At 39.5% G+C, this 15,135-nt stretch overlaps 1 protein-coding gene across 1 annotated transcript in view; it reads right to left on the reverse strand.

Annotated features, from left to right (window-relative positions):
- LOC139744034 (uncharacterized) overlaps window positions 1-15,135 on the reverse strand; it is a 63,849-nt gene that overhangs the window by 36,780 nt on the left and 11,934 nt on the right. Inside the window, exons 7-8 of the mRNA XM_071654496.1 lie at window positions 14,122-14,222; window positions 13,578-13,745 (exon numbers count right to left, since the gene is read on the reverse strand). Coding sequence (XP_071510597.1) covers window positions 13,578-13,745; window positions 14,122-14,222 — 269 coding nt within the window. The remainder of the gene's footprint in view (window positions 1-13,577; window positions 13,746-14,121; window positions 14,223-15,135) is intronic.

Below are 15,135 nucleotides of genomic sequence, written 5' to 3' on the forward strand. Positions count from 1 at the left end.
GGAGGGGGAGATGAGAAAGGTGTGTACTTATCTTGCAGATGGTGGGGGAGTCAACTACAGAAAAAAAAAAATCAATACTATTTCCATGGTTGTGCAGGACTGGGGGAAAGAATAGAGCTTCCTATTTGAATAGGTGGCAGGCATTAAGTGTTGAGAAGCCCAGTGCACCAACATGTTTGTTCGCCTGTGGCTGAATCAGGGAGGATGCATGATTATGGCCTTGATGTACCTGATTTAGATAGCAAAGTGAGGATCAGAGGGGAGATGTAATCAAAGCAAAAGCTCTCATAGCCCAAATAGAACTATCAATTATGAGATGAATTTAGGACACACAATTCCCAAATTTTGTCATACTTCTCCATCAACAGACCCCCCCCCCTTCATTCAAATGTGTGTGTTTGTGTGTGTGTGTGCGTGCTTCTTTGTGTGCTTCTGTGTTTTAATCATTTTACTTTTTTCCTTCTGTATGTCCACTGTATTGAGTAGCCCACATGTCTACAAGCTTGTCTTTTAAATAGGCCTCTCTTTAATACCAATATTACAATGATTTTAAGCGAAAAGGTTTTTGCATATTGTTGTAGTATCTACAAGAATTTGTGATATTGGAAATAAAGTTGCAGGAGACCTATAAATATATATAATGAGAGCTAAGACATGGTGTTTGAGGGAAAGTGAAATGGCAATTTTGAGGAAGACAGATCGAGAGAGCTACGGTGGGAGCGATGTGTGGTGTGAAACTACTGTAGTGGATAAAATAATGACTAGAGATACGATGGAGATGTGTGGTTTGAAAGAATCAGTGGAACAGCTGGTATATAGGGTGAATGGAGTGTGATGGTATGGGCATGTGTTGAGGAAGGATGAGGATGTCCTATTCAAAGGAAATTGCTAGTAAGAGAGTTTAAAGTGATCTAGCAAGGAGAGCGAGGATGACCGAAGAAAATGTGACCTGCTACAACAAAAGGATCCGAAAGTCAGGGGAGGACAATTTTCTGAAAATTGCATGAATTTATTCCCTTACCCTTCTACTTTAATTTCATATATAGCACAACTTATAAAATAACTCGGTTACGGAGATATTGATGATTTGATTAGCGCATGTCAAGTGGTTGAGGAAATCAGTGTTTTGAGAAAAACGCCTTCAAAGCTATCCTTCCGACGCTACCATGATCAAGGGGAGGCGAGACAGTTTTCACCGCCTGACAATAGAAGGTATGCTCCTAGCAACCTCCATGATGTTCATTCAAGCTTAGCCCCAGCAGTCTACGCACGACCAATCAGTAATCAGGATGCCACGTACTGACCAATATGATCACTCTCTCGTTGCCAGGGGCGGAGCCTAGCTGCGGCGCTAAATCCAAATCTTCGGATACGTTTCTGTTACGTTGAAAGTCAGAAAATCATGGCCCAGAAAAACGCTGATTTCTTGCCTTTCCTTTGATCATTTAGCTTCAAAATTTTTGGCAGATGAAAGACAAAACATTAGAGTACAAAATTATGCCAAAAATAGAAATCCAATTATTTTGACCAATATTGATGATGTGACTTCAAACTCAATTTTCTCGGCTCAGTCGTCAGCGACTTTAGGATCCTTTTGTTGTAGCGGGTCACAAATGTGAAGGAGAGACAGGGATAAGACGTGAGAGCTTTTAATGTGAGAGTTGTGAGGTAAATCTGGCCACTCCCGTTCTTGGGACAGACCCAGATTGAAACTGGCATGGTAATGATGACGACGATGATGATTGAATGTACTGTTATCAATAGAAATCATTACAAAACTTTGGCACAACTGTTGCCAAATTCACAGTTGACATGCCGTTCACATCATTTTATCTTTATGTATCTCTGATGTCAGAGTTTGGAAACATTTTGTATACCACAGCAAACAAGACATCTGACCCAGTTGGCATAAGTTTTCATCTCAACACTGCTTCTCTTTAAGTATAGTACCATGCCTTTAATTGCTTTGCTATGGTAGCATCCTACAAACTTTTTCTATGGCACTCTGCAAACAGAATGACTTCTGTTTAGACGGTATTATTCCTTACCGCTTATAATACCTCATAGGCACAATAATGGACATACTCAGAATGCTGCTTTAAAAAAAAAAAAAAAATGACTGCTACGTAGTATGTTGGAGTTTAATTACTCAGCGCAATCCTCATTACAACATACTACAAGGACAACTGCATAAAGTATGTACGTCAATTAATAACATGGAAACAAGGAGAGAGTGTTTGAAGATAAAAGCAGGGCAATCAAACAGTGGGTATTACAGCTCAAGCATCATTTCAAACAGACAAGGGAGACTCTATCAAAGATGATTTAAGGCCAAATTTCAAGAGCTACAAAAGACCAAATTCCAAAAAATACACGGCTTATTGAAGTCCGAGTTTAATCATGCCATGTATGGACTTCAGCATGACTAAAAGTACTTCACTAGACACGGCAATAATGATAAGGCTGACGTAATAATGTGAACATGTAGTGTAATATACAAATGTGTGACATGGTGGCCACTTGTCTTCACTAATCTGGGATTATTTTGAAATTTGTGATTCGTGGGTCCTTTTTGGTCAAGTGTAGCTACATTAATTGTAGGGTTTCAGAGTCGCAGGGAGTTGTGCTGGATGCAGCATGCATGGGTGATCTTGATGACTCTGTCTGGAGTTTATGTGGGCAAAGTGATGAGAAGACAGCGAAAACTGAGCTCCAAGAAGGCCAAAGGCATTCTCCACAGCTCTCCTGGATCTTGACAGTCTGTGGTTGTAGACTCTTTGTTGGTGAGTCACGTTGCGATCGAAGCAGCAGAGGCTTCATCAGCCAAGTCCTCCATCTAGGTAGCATTCCAGTGGCTGGTGATCATGGGGCAGAGGGTCTGCTTCTTCGTAAACAGGTTCCGATTACATGTACCTGCGACAATTGCTGCCTTGAAAGGACTTTTGTTGAACACACCAGCATCAGAGCCAAAGCCAGTCTGTCTACATACATGAATTCACAGTGAGCACCTTTGCAAGTAGTACAATGGAGTCGAATTCTTGGTACAATTGTAGAACAAGCTGCCAGTCTTTGAAGGCTTCTTCATGGTGACTGCCATCTACAGTCCGACCTCTCCTGTCAGGCCTCCCTTTATCTGAATCTCTCTATTATCCGAACGCGATCTTGTCTTGATTTTTTTTTTCTTTTCCTATCTAATAATTATGGGGAAAAGAAGGAATTCCAAACTCAGACAAAATTCCTGCACAAACAAACATGAATTACATATTATTCCCAATATAACTAACATACATTCACAACAAAGTTTAATCAAAATAACATGCATTCAGACATTCACTACCCCAAATCACAGCAAGAACATGGACAGAAAACTTTTTATTATAAAATCACGGCACAGTACAGGCGATCGTTCATTGAGCAAATTATCAGAAAATTATGAACGCAGACCAGCTGACGAGGATGTGATATGTTCACGCAAAATAGATACATTTACATGCAGTCATATCATTGGGTAGGCAGCTGTGTGTATTAAGCATTTGAGTCTCCAATGTCTGGCCAAATCCCTTATCCGGATGAGCGCCGGCCCCGACATGTCCGGATAGGGGAGGTCGGACTGTATATTTAATGTATGGCACCCATATGAAAGTGAGGAAAGCTCTGGACCAGCGATTGCAGAAAGGGCGCACCACTTTTTTTTTTCCATCTCTCTCAAGCATCGGTGCAACATGGGAACTTCATAAAGAGAGCTCATCACTTATGGCCTGGCACATTTGTGGGATAAACACAGAAATGGTATTGTGGGCAAATCTAAATCCATACTGACGTGTCTTGAAAGCGTTGCCAGTGGCCAGGAACCTCAAGGAGATAGCCAGCTTCAAAACCAGGTTCCAGCACCTTCCAAAAATTGGTATTTTGTTCCGTATCCCTGGTACAATTCATTAACAAATTTCACAAATGGCCTGTGGCTCCATCCGCATGACATTAATGAATGTCAGAAACATCTTCGGAATGCAGTTCTTTTATCAGCTGCTCAAATTTTCAAATGCAGGAGCTTGCACTGGACCCAAGGTTTCACCCACACACTTCTTCTTCCCACTCTTGCAATAGCTTGCTTCCTCCTCAGTTCTTGTTCTTCCAAGCATTCATGTCCTGCAGCATGTTGAAGTGTTTTTGCGGCATCCAGATGCTCCAGATTTGCATCTTTTCGCTGAGGACTTAACTACCTAATTATCTTTATCTGCTTGTATTACTACAATAGTAATTGTAATTCTGACGGCAGTGATGTGTTCTGGACAACAGGCTGTCTGAAAAGACCCCAACCAATGATATCAAGATCAGATTTTTCTGAAGAAGTAACCCTTCTCCTATCTAGATCTGCAATTTGGAAGCATTACCACTAACTACTACTAACTACCGTACCTGGTACAGTGGACTCCCATTATAACGAAGTCCTCGGGACCGGCAGTTTTATTTCGTTATATCGAAATTTCATTATAACCGAATGAATAAACAATAGAAATACATTGTACATAGAGTTGATAATGTTGCGGCCCTAAATTTTACTTCGTTGTAACCGGAATTTCGTTATAACCATGTTCGTTATAACAGGAGTGCACTGTAGTGGTATTCATGATCATCAGACACGCATATTATCCACCAGTAGACCAAGAGCTCCTGCCCAACAGCCACTGTTAGTTCTATAACCCTTTGTAAAAGTAGACTTGACATCTTGTATCAAGAATTATATCCCTTCCTACAGATTTTAAATCCTCTGTGTGTGTGTGTGTGTGTGTGTGTGTGTGTGTGTGTGTGTGTGTGTGTGTGCTTTAAATGTGAGTATAAAATTGAGAATGAGAAAGTGCGCATCAAAGGACCCATAAATCCTCGTATCTTGAGTGTGGATATCTTAGCACTGATAATAGTTGGTCAGGAACATCCAATCGAAATGTCTCTTATGATTATAAGTGAAGCCTCTTCTTTCATGTACTGATACTAGTCTAAACCAAACAATTTCCTCTTTGGCAACTTGTCACTGATTACATGTATGTGATGCCACGTCCTTTACATTTCCAGTGTCAAAACTAAAAAGAACTTAAACTTTGACCTTCCAGGAACTTTTTTGCAAAAATCAGAAATTGTGAATAATATTTCATATTACATGATTTCCTTTTACATCTTCAAAGAAAAATTACAAAGATTTGGAGCACAAGGTTGTTATTGTTGCTTTTTGAAGTTTCCTTATTCAATGTTCAGCCAATAATCGGGAACTGCTTTAGCAGGAACACTACAAAAATCAAGGCAACAACAAATTCTACATATTACTTCACTGCTTAATCAGAACCAAAACCCATTTGATGAAGAAATATCTTACCTGAAACACTCCCACTGTTTATAATTCATCATCTAGTTACAAGAACTTATTTCCTTTTCACAACAATTATTTGGGTGAAAACCAATCCAAAACAGGTTATACAAATTGTGCAGATAAAACATTTGCTGATGGGCAACAGCACAGTGTGATATCGAGCATCATCAGCTTCTACTCATACATGCATTGCATGTTGTCTCTGGGTGTTCAAGCGTGTGTGCTCTGCTTGCCATGAATATCAATAGGGGGGTTCACACGTACACCAATTAGCGGGATACAAATCTCGAGATTTGCATCGCGATCGGTATCTCGAGTTTTTTGCGTGTGTGGACAGAAAAACCCCGACAATTAGCGCGATAAGCATCGCGATTCTAATCCCAAGAAATCTTGCGCTAGTTCATCAATTAGCAGGATAATTTGCCCCGCGCCAGTACGTGTGAACGGTCGGGATTAGAATCTCGAGTTTTTGTATCCCATCATACAATGCGCACATCACAACAGCGAGGCCTCTGTGAAGAGGTCCTTAACCTCTTTGGAGCATAACAACAACAGCGCGTGAACCACACCACTGACGCGCAAATAACAATGGGCAAAGAGAAGGGCGCTGTGTGACCCAGTTTGCAGGCTTTGCTGTTATCTTTATCGCCAATTAGCGGGATAATTCTGTACGTGTGGACGCTTGCAAAAAACTCGAGATTCCGAGCGCGATCGCTATCCCGCTCATTTGGAGCGTGTGAACGGTTGCAAAAAATCTCGAGATATGGAGCGCAATCGTCATCCTGCTATTTTGTACATGTGAACCCGGCTAATGGGTATAATATACATACAATATCATCCACTGGTCGCAGCCCCACTGACAACGTAAGAAAAACTTGTTTTCCAAACCTCTGGATCAGTGGTGGCCATTGTACCACAATTAGATTCTTAAGTCTTACAAGCATATTATAGTTTAGCAAATCACAAGGCAGATCATATTAGATGGTTAGAACACATACTATGTACAGGTTTTCATGCAAAGTTGTAAGTTACACATCAAACCATTAAAAAAAGCAAACAAAATTCTAAAAATCTCTCAACTTCATGCAATAAGTTAGGTCATCATGGGGTAAAACAATATTAGCATGATTAATGCAAGTTGTTTCACACTTCATTGTTCTTGCTGCGTTTCACTTTGCATCTATAGATCCGTCAATACACTATACAATCCCATATAAGTTGATTTGTCACGTACGGTCAGTAAGGTGATTCAGAAAGTGTGTGGAAATTGACTGGCAGTTGGCGATGTACAATGTACCAGCTTTAAATACCAGGCAACTATCAGATAGGTAGATCATACTGGAAAACTAGAAAGACTGAGACATAAAGAGATACACATTCTTGGCGAATGAGCTTAATTGACTTTTCCATTTTACATTGATGACATTTATTCCAGACATGAAGAAAGGGTAGATAACGGAACTACGTGTACTGCAGGGGATGGCTAGTAACTGATCAGTGGGAATCAGTGGGAATGCTGGGGGATGATTGTTCCAGTCCTTGTGGGATTCATTTAAGAGTACATTATATATCTATAGATCGATTTGGGTTCGTTGAGGGCAGCAGACAATTTGTGGCACTGGGCGCAGTCATAAGTTCATTTTGCGGTGTCCCAGCCGACCCCCCCTCCTCTCCCCCACCCCACGGGCAACATGTTTATCGCGCACATGTAACAAAGGTTCGCGCACTAAGCAAGCATTCGCGTACTCAGTACGAGACGCCCATTGGCTAAAACAACCATGCATCAGTTCTTCATTCCGGCGCGTGAGAGGGTTGGAGAGAGAAGAGGGGGGGTCGGCTGAGACACCGCAGTAATGGCGCTGCCCATGCCAAAAATACACATAGCGCGTCACAGAATCGGTCTATTGTTGTGTGAAAATTATTTGCTTCAGAATGGTTTCATATTCAAGTAATGTGCAGCTTAATGTCAACGATCGCCCCGTCACTGTACAAGCATGCTAACCTGGAAACATTAAACTGCACATTACTTGAATATGAGACCATTCTGAAGCAAATAATTTTCACACAACAATAGATATATAATGTACTCTTAAATGAATCCCACAAGGATAGGAACAATCATCCCCCAGCATTCCCACTGATCAGTTACTAGCCATCCCCTTTAAAGGGATGGTACAGTAGGGCCTATTGGTGGAGATGAGAATTGCGCTTTTAACTTTTTGTGAGATACCAGGAAAACACTAATATGAAATAGTACAGAGCACACCATTCTAAGAGGAATTCAAAGTTTATCGAGTAAAATCAATTTTGGAATGGCTGAAACATCCAAAAACAAAGTAAAACAAGATGATAGTAATAAAAAGTGGGTCCCACCTTTTATTAGAATTGCTCTGTTTTGGATATCTCAGCCATTTCAAAACCAATTTTCATCAAATAAACATTGAATAACTCATGGAATAACATAGGCCTACGCTTTCATATTCCATATTAAAGAGGTTTCTCATTATCTCACCAAAAATGTTAGAAAACTGAAGTTGGGTCTCAACCAAAACTATACAATCCCTTTAAACATAACAGAATGTATCAAGGCATCAAAAAATCTGTATGCATGTGTTGTGTATAAAATTCATTACAATCTCTTTTCTATCAAACAAACGTACAATAGCAATAGAACTACTAAAAGTGCGGGGTGGTATGTATAATTTGCCCTGTCAGAGTAAATTTTCCCAAATCAAACACAGTATTACATACAATGTAAGTCTATATCTTGACAGAAGTGCTAAAAGATATGATTAACTAGAAATGTCGCTATGGCGACTGGTATGCCTCCGCCATAATGCATGATTCTCCTAATAGGTCTATAGTACATGTGGACAATGTGTGATTACATTTTCACAAAATTGGCAAAATATTAAAATGACATGTTTGTCACAAATGTATCGAATGTTTACCTTCCTTGACCTATGTCTAATTGGATGAATAGGAGAGCATGTACTTTAACTTCGACTTTGACCCTTTCATAAGTTTACGCACTTGAGTAATTTTCAAGGTATGGAGAAAAAGTGCAATTTCTGTATTGAACAGTAAATTGTTACCATTTTCATCTGGCCTTTGATTCATAAGAGAATCACTGTCAGGCAGAACATACATAAATATATACTAAGCTTAATAGATTACTTGAGCCGCTTCCGAGATATGGAGAAAGTAGTAAGTTCAGCACTTTCACTTGATTTTTGACCTTTTGACCTTTGACCTTCTTGGCAAAAAAAAAATCCCAGAGAATCTCTAGTGGGTAATATAAATGCATACATTAAGTTAAAAAAAAAATAATCCTGCTGGCATTGCATAAATATAAGGAAAATAGTAAAATATCGAAGTATTGCCCTTGACCTTTGACCCCTGACCTTTGACCCCATGAACCCTAAATTCCCTAGCTAACTACTGCCAGTCAGTACATGCATGTATACTTTGTTCCATAAAGATACTTTGAACAATTTCCAAGATACAGAGATAAAGTGAAATTTTAACATTTTACTTGACCTTTTGACCTTTGACCTTTTGACCTCATGACCCCAAACTTTCACCAAAGAATCTTAATTGGGTAATACATGTATACACTAAGTTTCAAGAAAATATCTTCATGCATTGCATAGATATGGGGGAAATAGTGCAATTTTAAGCATTTGACCTTGACCTTTTGACCTTTGACCTTGAGCATGTGCACCCAAAAGTTGATAGGCACAACTTCACCCCCTAATACACATACATGCCAAGTTTCATTAGGATACCTCAAAAGGTTTTGATAGTTACCCTGTCCACAAAATTCATTACGGACGGACGGAAGGACGGACGGACGGACGGACGGACAACCCGAAAACATAATGCCTCCGGCACCACTTCGTGGCGGAGGCATAAAAACTTACAGAATGAAAACCTAATCTCCATTCTGCTTGTGGAAATTCTATGTTGATTTGAAAATATCATCAATAAGCAAAACAAAACAAACAAACAATCAAAACAGCATGACAGACAGTAACTGGTAGTTACATGTTGTTAGCAAGCATCAAATGAATGAGTTAAAACTTGTCACTTCTACTGTCAATTCTAAAGAAGGCAATCACTGCAGCTGTTAACACATCAGAATTGAGCTTTATCAAGTATGTTATTGCTGGAAGCAGTCTTTTTTTAATTAGTCTGATTTTACTTGCCCTTTAAAAAGAGTATCAAGGTTAGCAAGCTATTAGTCTCTCAACAAGGCAGGTTATGACATCTTCTGGGCAAGACATGTGGGCAATTCTGCTTGCTTTCAGCTCAACTTGGGAAAGAAAGCATTCAGCATTCGGGGTTTGGATTTTAATGGTGTCACTTGACTCGACGCATAACTGATGTCAATGATTTGTATATCACATGACCCTACACACATCAAATGTAATGACCATCCACACAGAATGGAGCATTGTGATTAACCATTCAAAGTTGTACTGCTGACTTGACGTGGGTGTGAGATACACAGCTTATCCTGTGCAAACCATGATATGTTGATTTTACTTGTTAGAAAAACATGCATGCGTGTGTAGCATGAATACAGTTCATGTAAAATTATGAGCTACATTGCATAACCTAGCATTAACAATCTAGTGAGTGTCACATGCACAATAAAAGCAACATTATTTGTCAGTTGAATAAGAAATGTTAGTCTACAGTGTAGAAAGACGGAAGTAGAAGAGGTAACTCTGCACCGCAAACCAAGAAAATGATAAATGGATTGGCAAAAGTAAAATCAAGCAAAATTTACATTTTTACTCTGCATTGTGATGATTTCCGGAATTTCCATGGAGATACGCAAGATTACAGTAGTGTACCAGTGCAAAAGCAACACAGTAAGAACAAATACAAACAATGGAGAAAGAAAATCATTAGAAAATGTGACACGATGATGCTGAAAAATTGCAACAACAACCAAAACAACTTCAAAATATCCAGATGCTGAAACATATACATGCAGACATTAAGTGTTTTTCATATCACTCATGGAATGTCAGAGACATTGTTTTTAAACTTAATAATGCAAATTAGACAAAGGGCACATCTGTGTAAAGCAACAGTCAGTCCAATTGAGTTGCTACTGAGACTCAAGTATTTGTCAAATCTAGGTCAGAGAACTGTAGCAGTAGAGAGCAATGTAGATTAGCTTTTGATACCAAACAGTCAAATTGTCAAACATTGTCATCAGATGATTTCTTAGGGTTGCAACACTTTGGGCACAATTCAACTGCAAGTAAAACATGCAAGACATAGCATGAGAATTCATTATGAACATCTCAGAAATTGAAACGCCATAATTTTTCACGGGATGTGGGGGGAGGGGGGGGGGGGGAGAATTGTTTGCACAACTGGCTGCTTGTGAGTATCACGCTCTTTCTGCAAAAGACCCTTACTTCTTTTATCATAATTGCGCTTGTCATCTTCGTACAAGAGACTGTGCTGTAAGACACAGAAGATGAATTGGACAGTTAGATTACTCTCTAAAGTGCTCTCTCCAGAGGATAGACATGAAGAATTTCCACAGAAGGAATGACACCAAAAGGGCAAAATGTATGAAAGGAAACAAAAAAAGTCCAGGGAAGTTACTATTCATCAGAAAACACAATGGATGGATGATACCCAAAATGGATGTATTTGCAAATGGAACATGAAAAGATAAGCTACATACTCTAATCAGTGCAGAATCATCACAATGACCTGATAAGACTGCCAACATATATAATTGTAATTGTATCTGATTATCAAATGACATTTTACAAATTGAAATTGAAAACATTTAATAATTACTGAAATTAACAACATTGCCAACATTTAACCCAAGAAAATGACTAAAACTATGTAATATTTTGTATTAATATCTCAACTACCTTCTGTCTGAATTTCAAAGTCTATAAAGAGTTTTCTGAAAGTGAAAACTTAAGGTTTTATGTGGTGCATGTTGCTAAGGTGTTTGAAGGGTCCTATAATGCTCGAAAACACTCAGTCTCCTGCATGCATCACTGCATCTAAAGCAGCCTCTCTCTTGTAACCATGTTTACCTGGTTACCAACTTTTGCATCATTCTGTCATAGGTCTTTAAAAATAGCATAAAGTAGGATAATTGTGTATCACTGGAAAAACTGGAGTCTGGGGAATTCAAAAGGATATCAAAAATTCACTAAATCAATTGTGTGACAATTTAATCAGGCCTGAGTGGTGTCAAGTCACCAATGAAACCAAGCATGAATGGACATGTCTATTAAATCATGACACCACAGTGGGTGTTAGTGCAAATTAAACCCCTGTAAAGTCATTCCATTGAAGTGAAGAAAGGGTAATGATGGAAATGATGCACACTCTTCAGACAAAAATGGGTGGATTCACAACTTAGCCTCTTACTACAGCAAGCTGTGGTAGGCCACATTGCTACCCCTGCCTCAGACTTCTGCACTAATTCTGTAGGCATCAACTTGAGTGATGTTCAGAAGTGCCATCAATTTTTACACATTGCCTCTTTAAACATTCCTGTCTGCCAAACAGGAGTTTCACAGGAGATTTGTTGAGTGGATAACTCAGTTTAATAGTCAAAGATAGTGAGCTCACATAAGTATCTGAATTTACATTTCACAAGTCTGTGGTTTAAGCAGCATTCTGCTCGGATTAAAAAAAAAAAGTTTGATTTTGTGGTAAACTTTCCTCAGTGTGTATGACCACAATGCTGATCTGCATAACGTTCCATAAAGTAAACCAGCTTGGAGGTACAAAGAGCGCTAAGAAAACCTGATTTGTTGCAAGCATGTATTTTTCTATTTAATCACTTCAGACCCAATTTTACCATTCAAAATTTTCTGGTGCTTTATACCCCATCCAATATATATAAAATTAACACACAAATATGCATTCAAACAGGAACAAATTTCTTTCTTTTGTTCTCTGCACATCATCTCCTAATGAAAAATATTCTGTGTAATAGAAGAGAAAATGCTTGAAATCACACTTACACCAGAGGGTGTTCAACTTTGAAGAGGACATCTTTTACCACTCTACAGACAATGGCACTGAAACAGTGTCAATGCAAAACAGAACATGTGTCCTGTTCCAGCTTGCTGTATCGTAAGTATCGCAAGTTGTTTATCCACCAATTCAAGAGGTGAACTGTGACATAATGGCCCGAATTCACAAAGGTGGTACAATTAAAACCATGGTTTAAACCATGGACAATCTGTATGGAGCGCCAAGTGTCGCATGGCCCATTTCGTTACGGAATCAGTCATTTTGTCGACGAAATGACTGATTCCGTAACGAAATAGGCCATGCGACACTTGGCGCTCCATACAAATTGTCCACGGTTTAAACCATGGTTCTAATTGTACCACCTTCGTGAATTCAGGCCCTAGACATCATCAATTCTAAAACAAGAGCCACAAGAGCATGAAGACAAACATGTAATTTGGATAAAGTATGCCCACAGAGCAAGAAAAGTGCACTTTGTTTATTTCTTTGTGTGCCACATTCAGACGCCTGACTCAAGTCAATGGCCTGCCAACTTTGCAGATTTTGCTCAAACATACAACGTGAAAGATAAATCACCATATGCCAAGGTACACTGAAAGTATCACAGGCTATTCCATTATTCTCAAATAGAGCTAGCCGTGCATGGCGACTTAAAAGCAGTGTTCCATAGGGATTTTTCCAAGTGAATTTTGATTTCTGTCGAGGGTGTGTCTTCAAACCTCTTGCATCCTAGACCTATGTTGTGTAATCATGACAAAGAATACAATTTTGCAGTCTGTTTGGGGGTTGTTTTGAATATTGGCCATTTGCAAGTAAAACAGCCATAACTTCGTGATAAAATTTCCATCACAGCAAAAGCTCACAATTTTCTCTTCATCTTTGCTGTACTGCATTTCTAGCATAAACTCTTTTAGAAAAAATTACATGGCTTTGAATAACAAAAGGTTTTCAAATAGCGCGCATATGTTGTAGTCTCAGAATAACGTGGCACAAAGGAGGTTTGCACCGTAGCACACAAAGAGTCATAAACAAGAGCAAAGCGGCCGCAAGTAAACTTTCCAATATGTCAAACATATCAATAGAAAACAGCGCTAACTACCACATGAACATGGAGATTCAAACACCACTTTGGCTCGTAAAACAGAGATAAGAGGGCACATGGAGTTTATGAAATTACCTCGCTGTCATCATGGGCTGCTTTGAGACGCGCAAAGCTGTTTTCCTTGGAGTTTTCCAGCTGCTTCAAGCTGAGCTGATTGTCATCGAGGGCTTTGTGCAGTCTCTCAATCTCCTCATCACGCTCTGTGATCTCTGCCTGAAGGTTGCTTATCTCCTCCAGTTTTTTCTGTGACAGACAAGATGGGGGCAGGGTAATCAAATCTTTAATTACTTGTACATGAAGAATGAGACAACACAGGTTTCTAAATATCAGCCAAGTAAAGGAACTGACAGCTACTTTTCTTCTTCTTTTTTTAATGCAACATCTTCCCATCACATCATAGTGCGAAAAGCAATGTGAGCCATGTCACCACCCCAGTCACTGGAATCACTCTGCCCAGAATTCGTAGTTAAAACTACAGCTGTACTCAGAATCTATGGCTCCGAGAAAATTGCACAAAGTGTAAAACTATTGTTTTATACTCTCTGTCTTGTCTGCATTACAGCAGTTCGAGTGGTCCAAAATCATAAACATAGCAGTAAAGATTCTACATCTAACTCACCTTTGCTTGGTCTGCATTGTTTTTGTATTTTAAGACCTCCATGCTCTTCAGGTCAATCTGTTTGTAGAGTCTTGTCATCTGGTCTTCTTTGTCCTCAATTTCTAACGGGTGGACAATAAATACATGCACACACAAAAAAGTGAGCTTTAACTTATAAGGAGTACTGCTGACAGCACTGTAGCCTCCAGCACGGGTGGAGCATTTGGTGCTGCAGCTACAGCGAGTAATGGGAGGGGGTAGTCGATGGTCATTAGCAGTAATTACAACCTAAAAGAACGCAAACTTGATACATACCCATTTGAAATCACTCAAATGTTGACTAGGAGAGCAGCATGGCACCCTGATGGACTACTCAATTTGTGCAGTAGCAGCACACATGCAGACAAAATTCATTATGGACAAATAAATTCACATCCTCCAGCACAAAAGTGGCAAATTAAAAAGTCTTTATTCAACTAAGGGTAGTACATAAACAGGGTAGTCATAGACCAATCAGTACAAATTTGAAAAAGGGAAGGACGACTGCATCTTCCTTCCATAAGATGTCACAAATCATAAATTACAGGTAAAAGCACAATCTCACAGAGAGACTGCAAGCAGGAGCATCTGTTGCATGTTTTAAAGTTACTATTCAAGTTCTATTCCAGACAAGTGACTGATCAACGATTTTCTGAGTGGAATAAAAGGGCAGACAGCTTGTCCAAACAGCAGAAGTGTGAGAGCGTGCACAAATCCACTGCATATGCACTGCATATGCACGAGAAGTAATACTTTTTTAACCACTATTCAGGACTCCCTCAACAAATGTGCATCAGTTACTGCCACACTTTCTGCCCTGTTTGCTTCCTGAATCATTTGCAGAGATTGCAAATCACCAAGAAGTGATGTGGCCTTTGCCCAGTGGGCAGTAATTTTGGAAAGGGCATGGTCACACACCACTCTCCGGCAAGTCGAGTGACATTTGGGGGCCTCTCAGATTACTACAGGACCATCTGCTCATCATACGTCATAATC

The sequence above is a fragment of the Diadema antillarum genome, unplaced genomic scaffold, assembly GCF_040938485.1.
Source record: "Diadema antillarum isolate AM-2024a unplaced genomic scaffold, OU_Dant_1.0 seq00001130_RagTag, whole genome shotgun sequence".
NCBI classification, from domain to species: Eukaryota; Metazoa; Echinodermata; class Echinoidea; order Diadematoida; family Diadematidae; genus Diadema; species Diadema antillarum.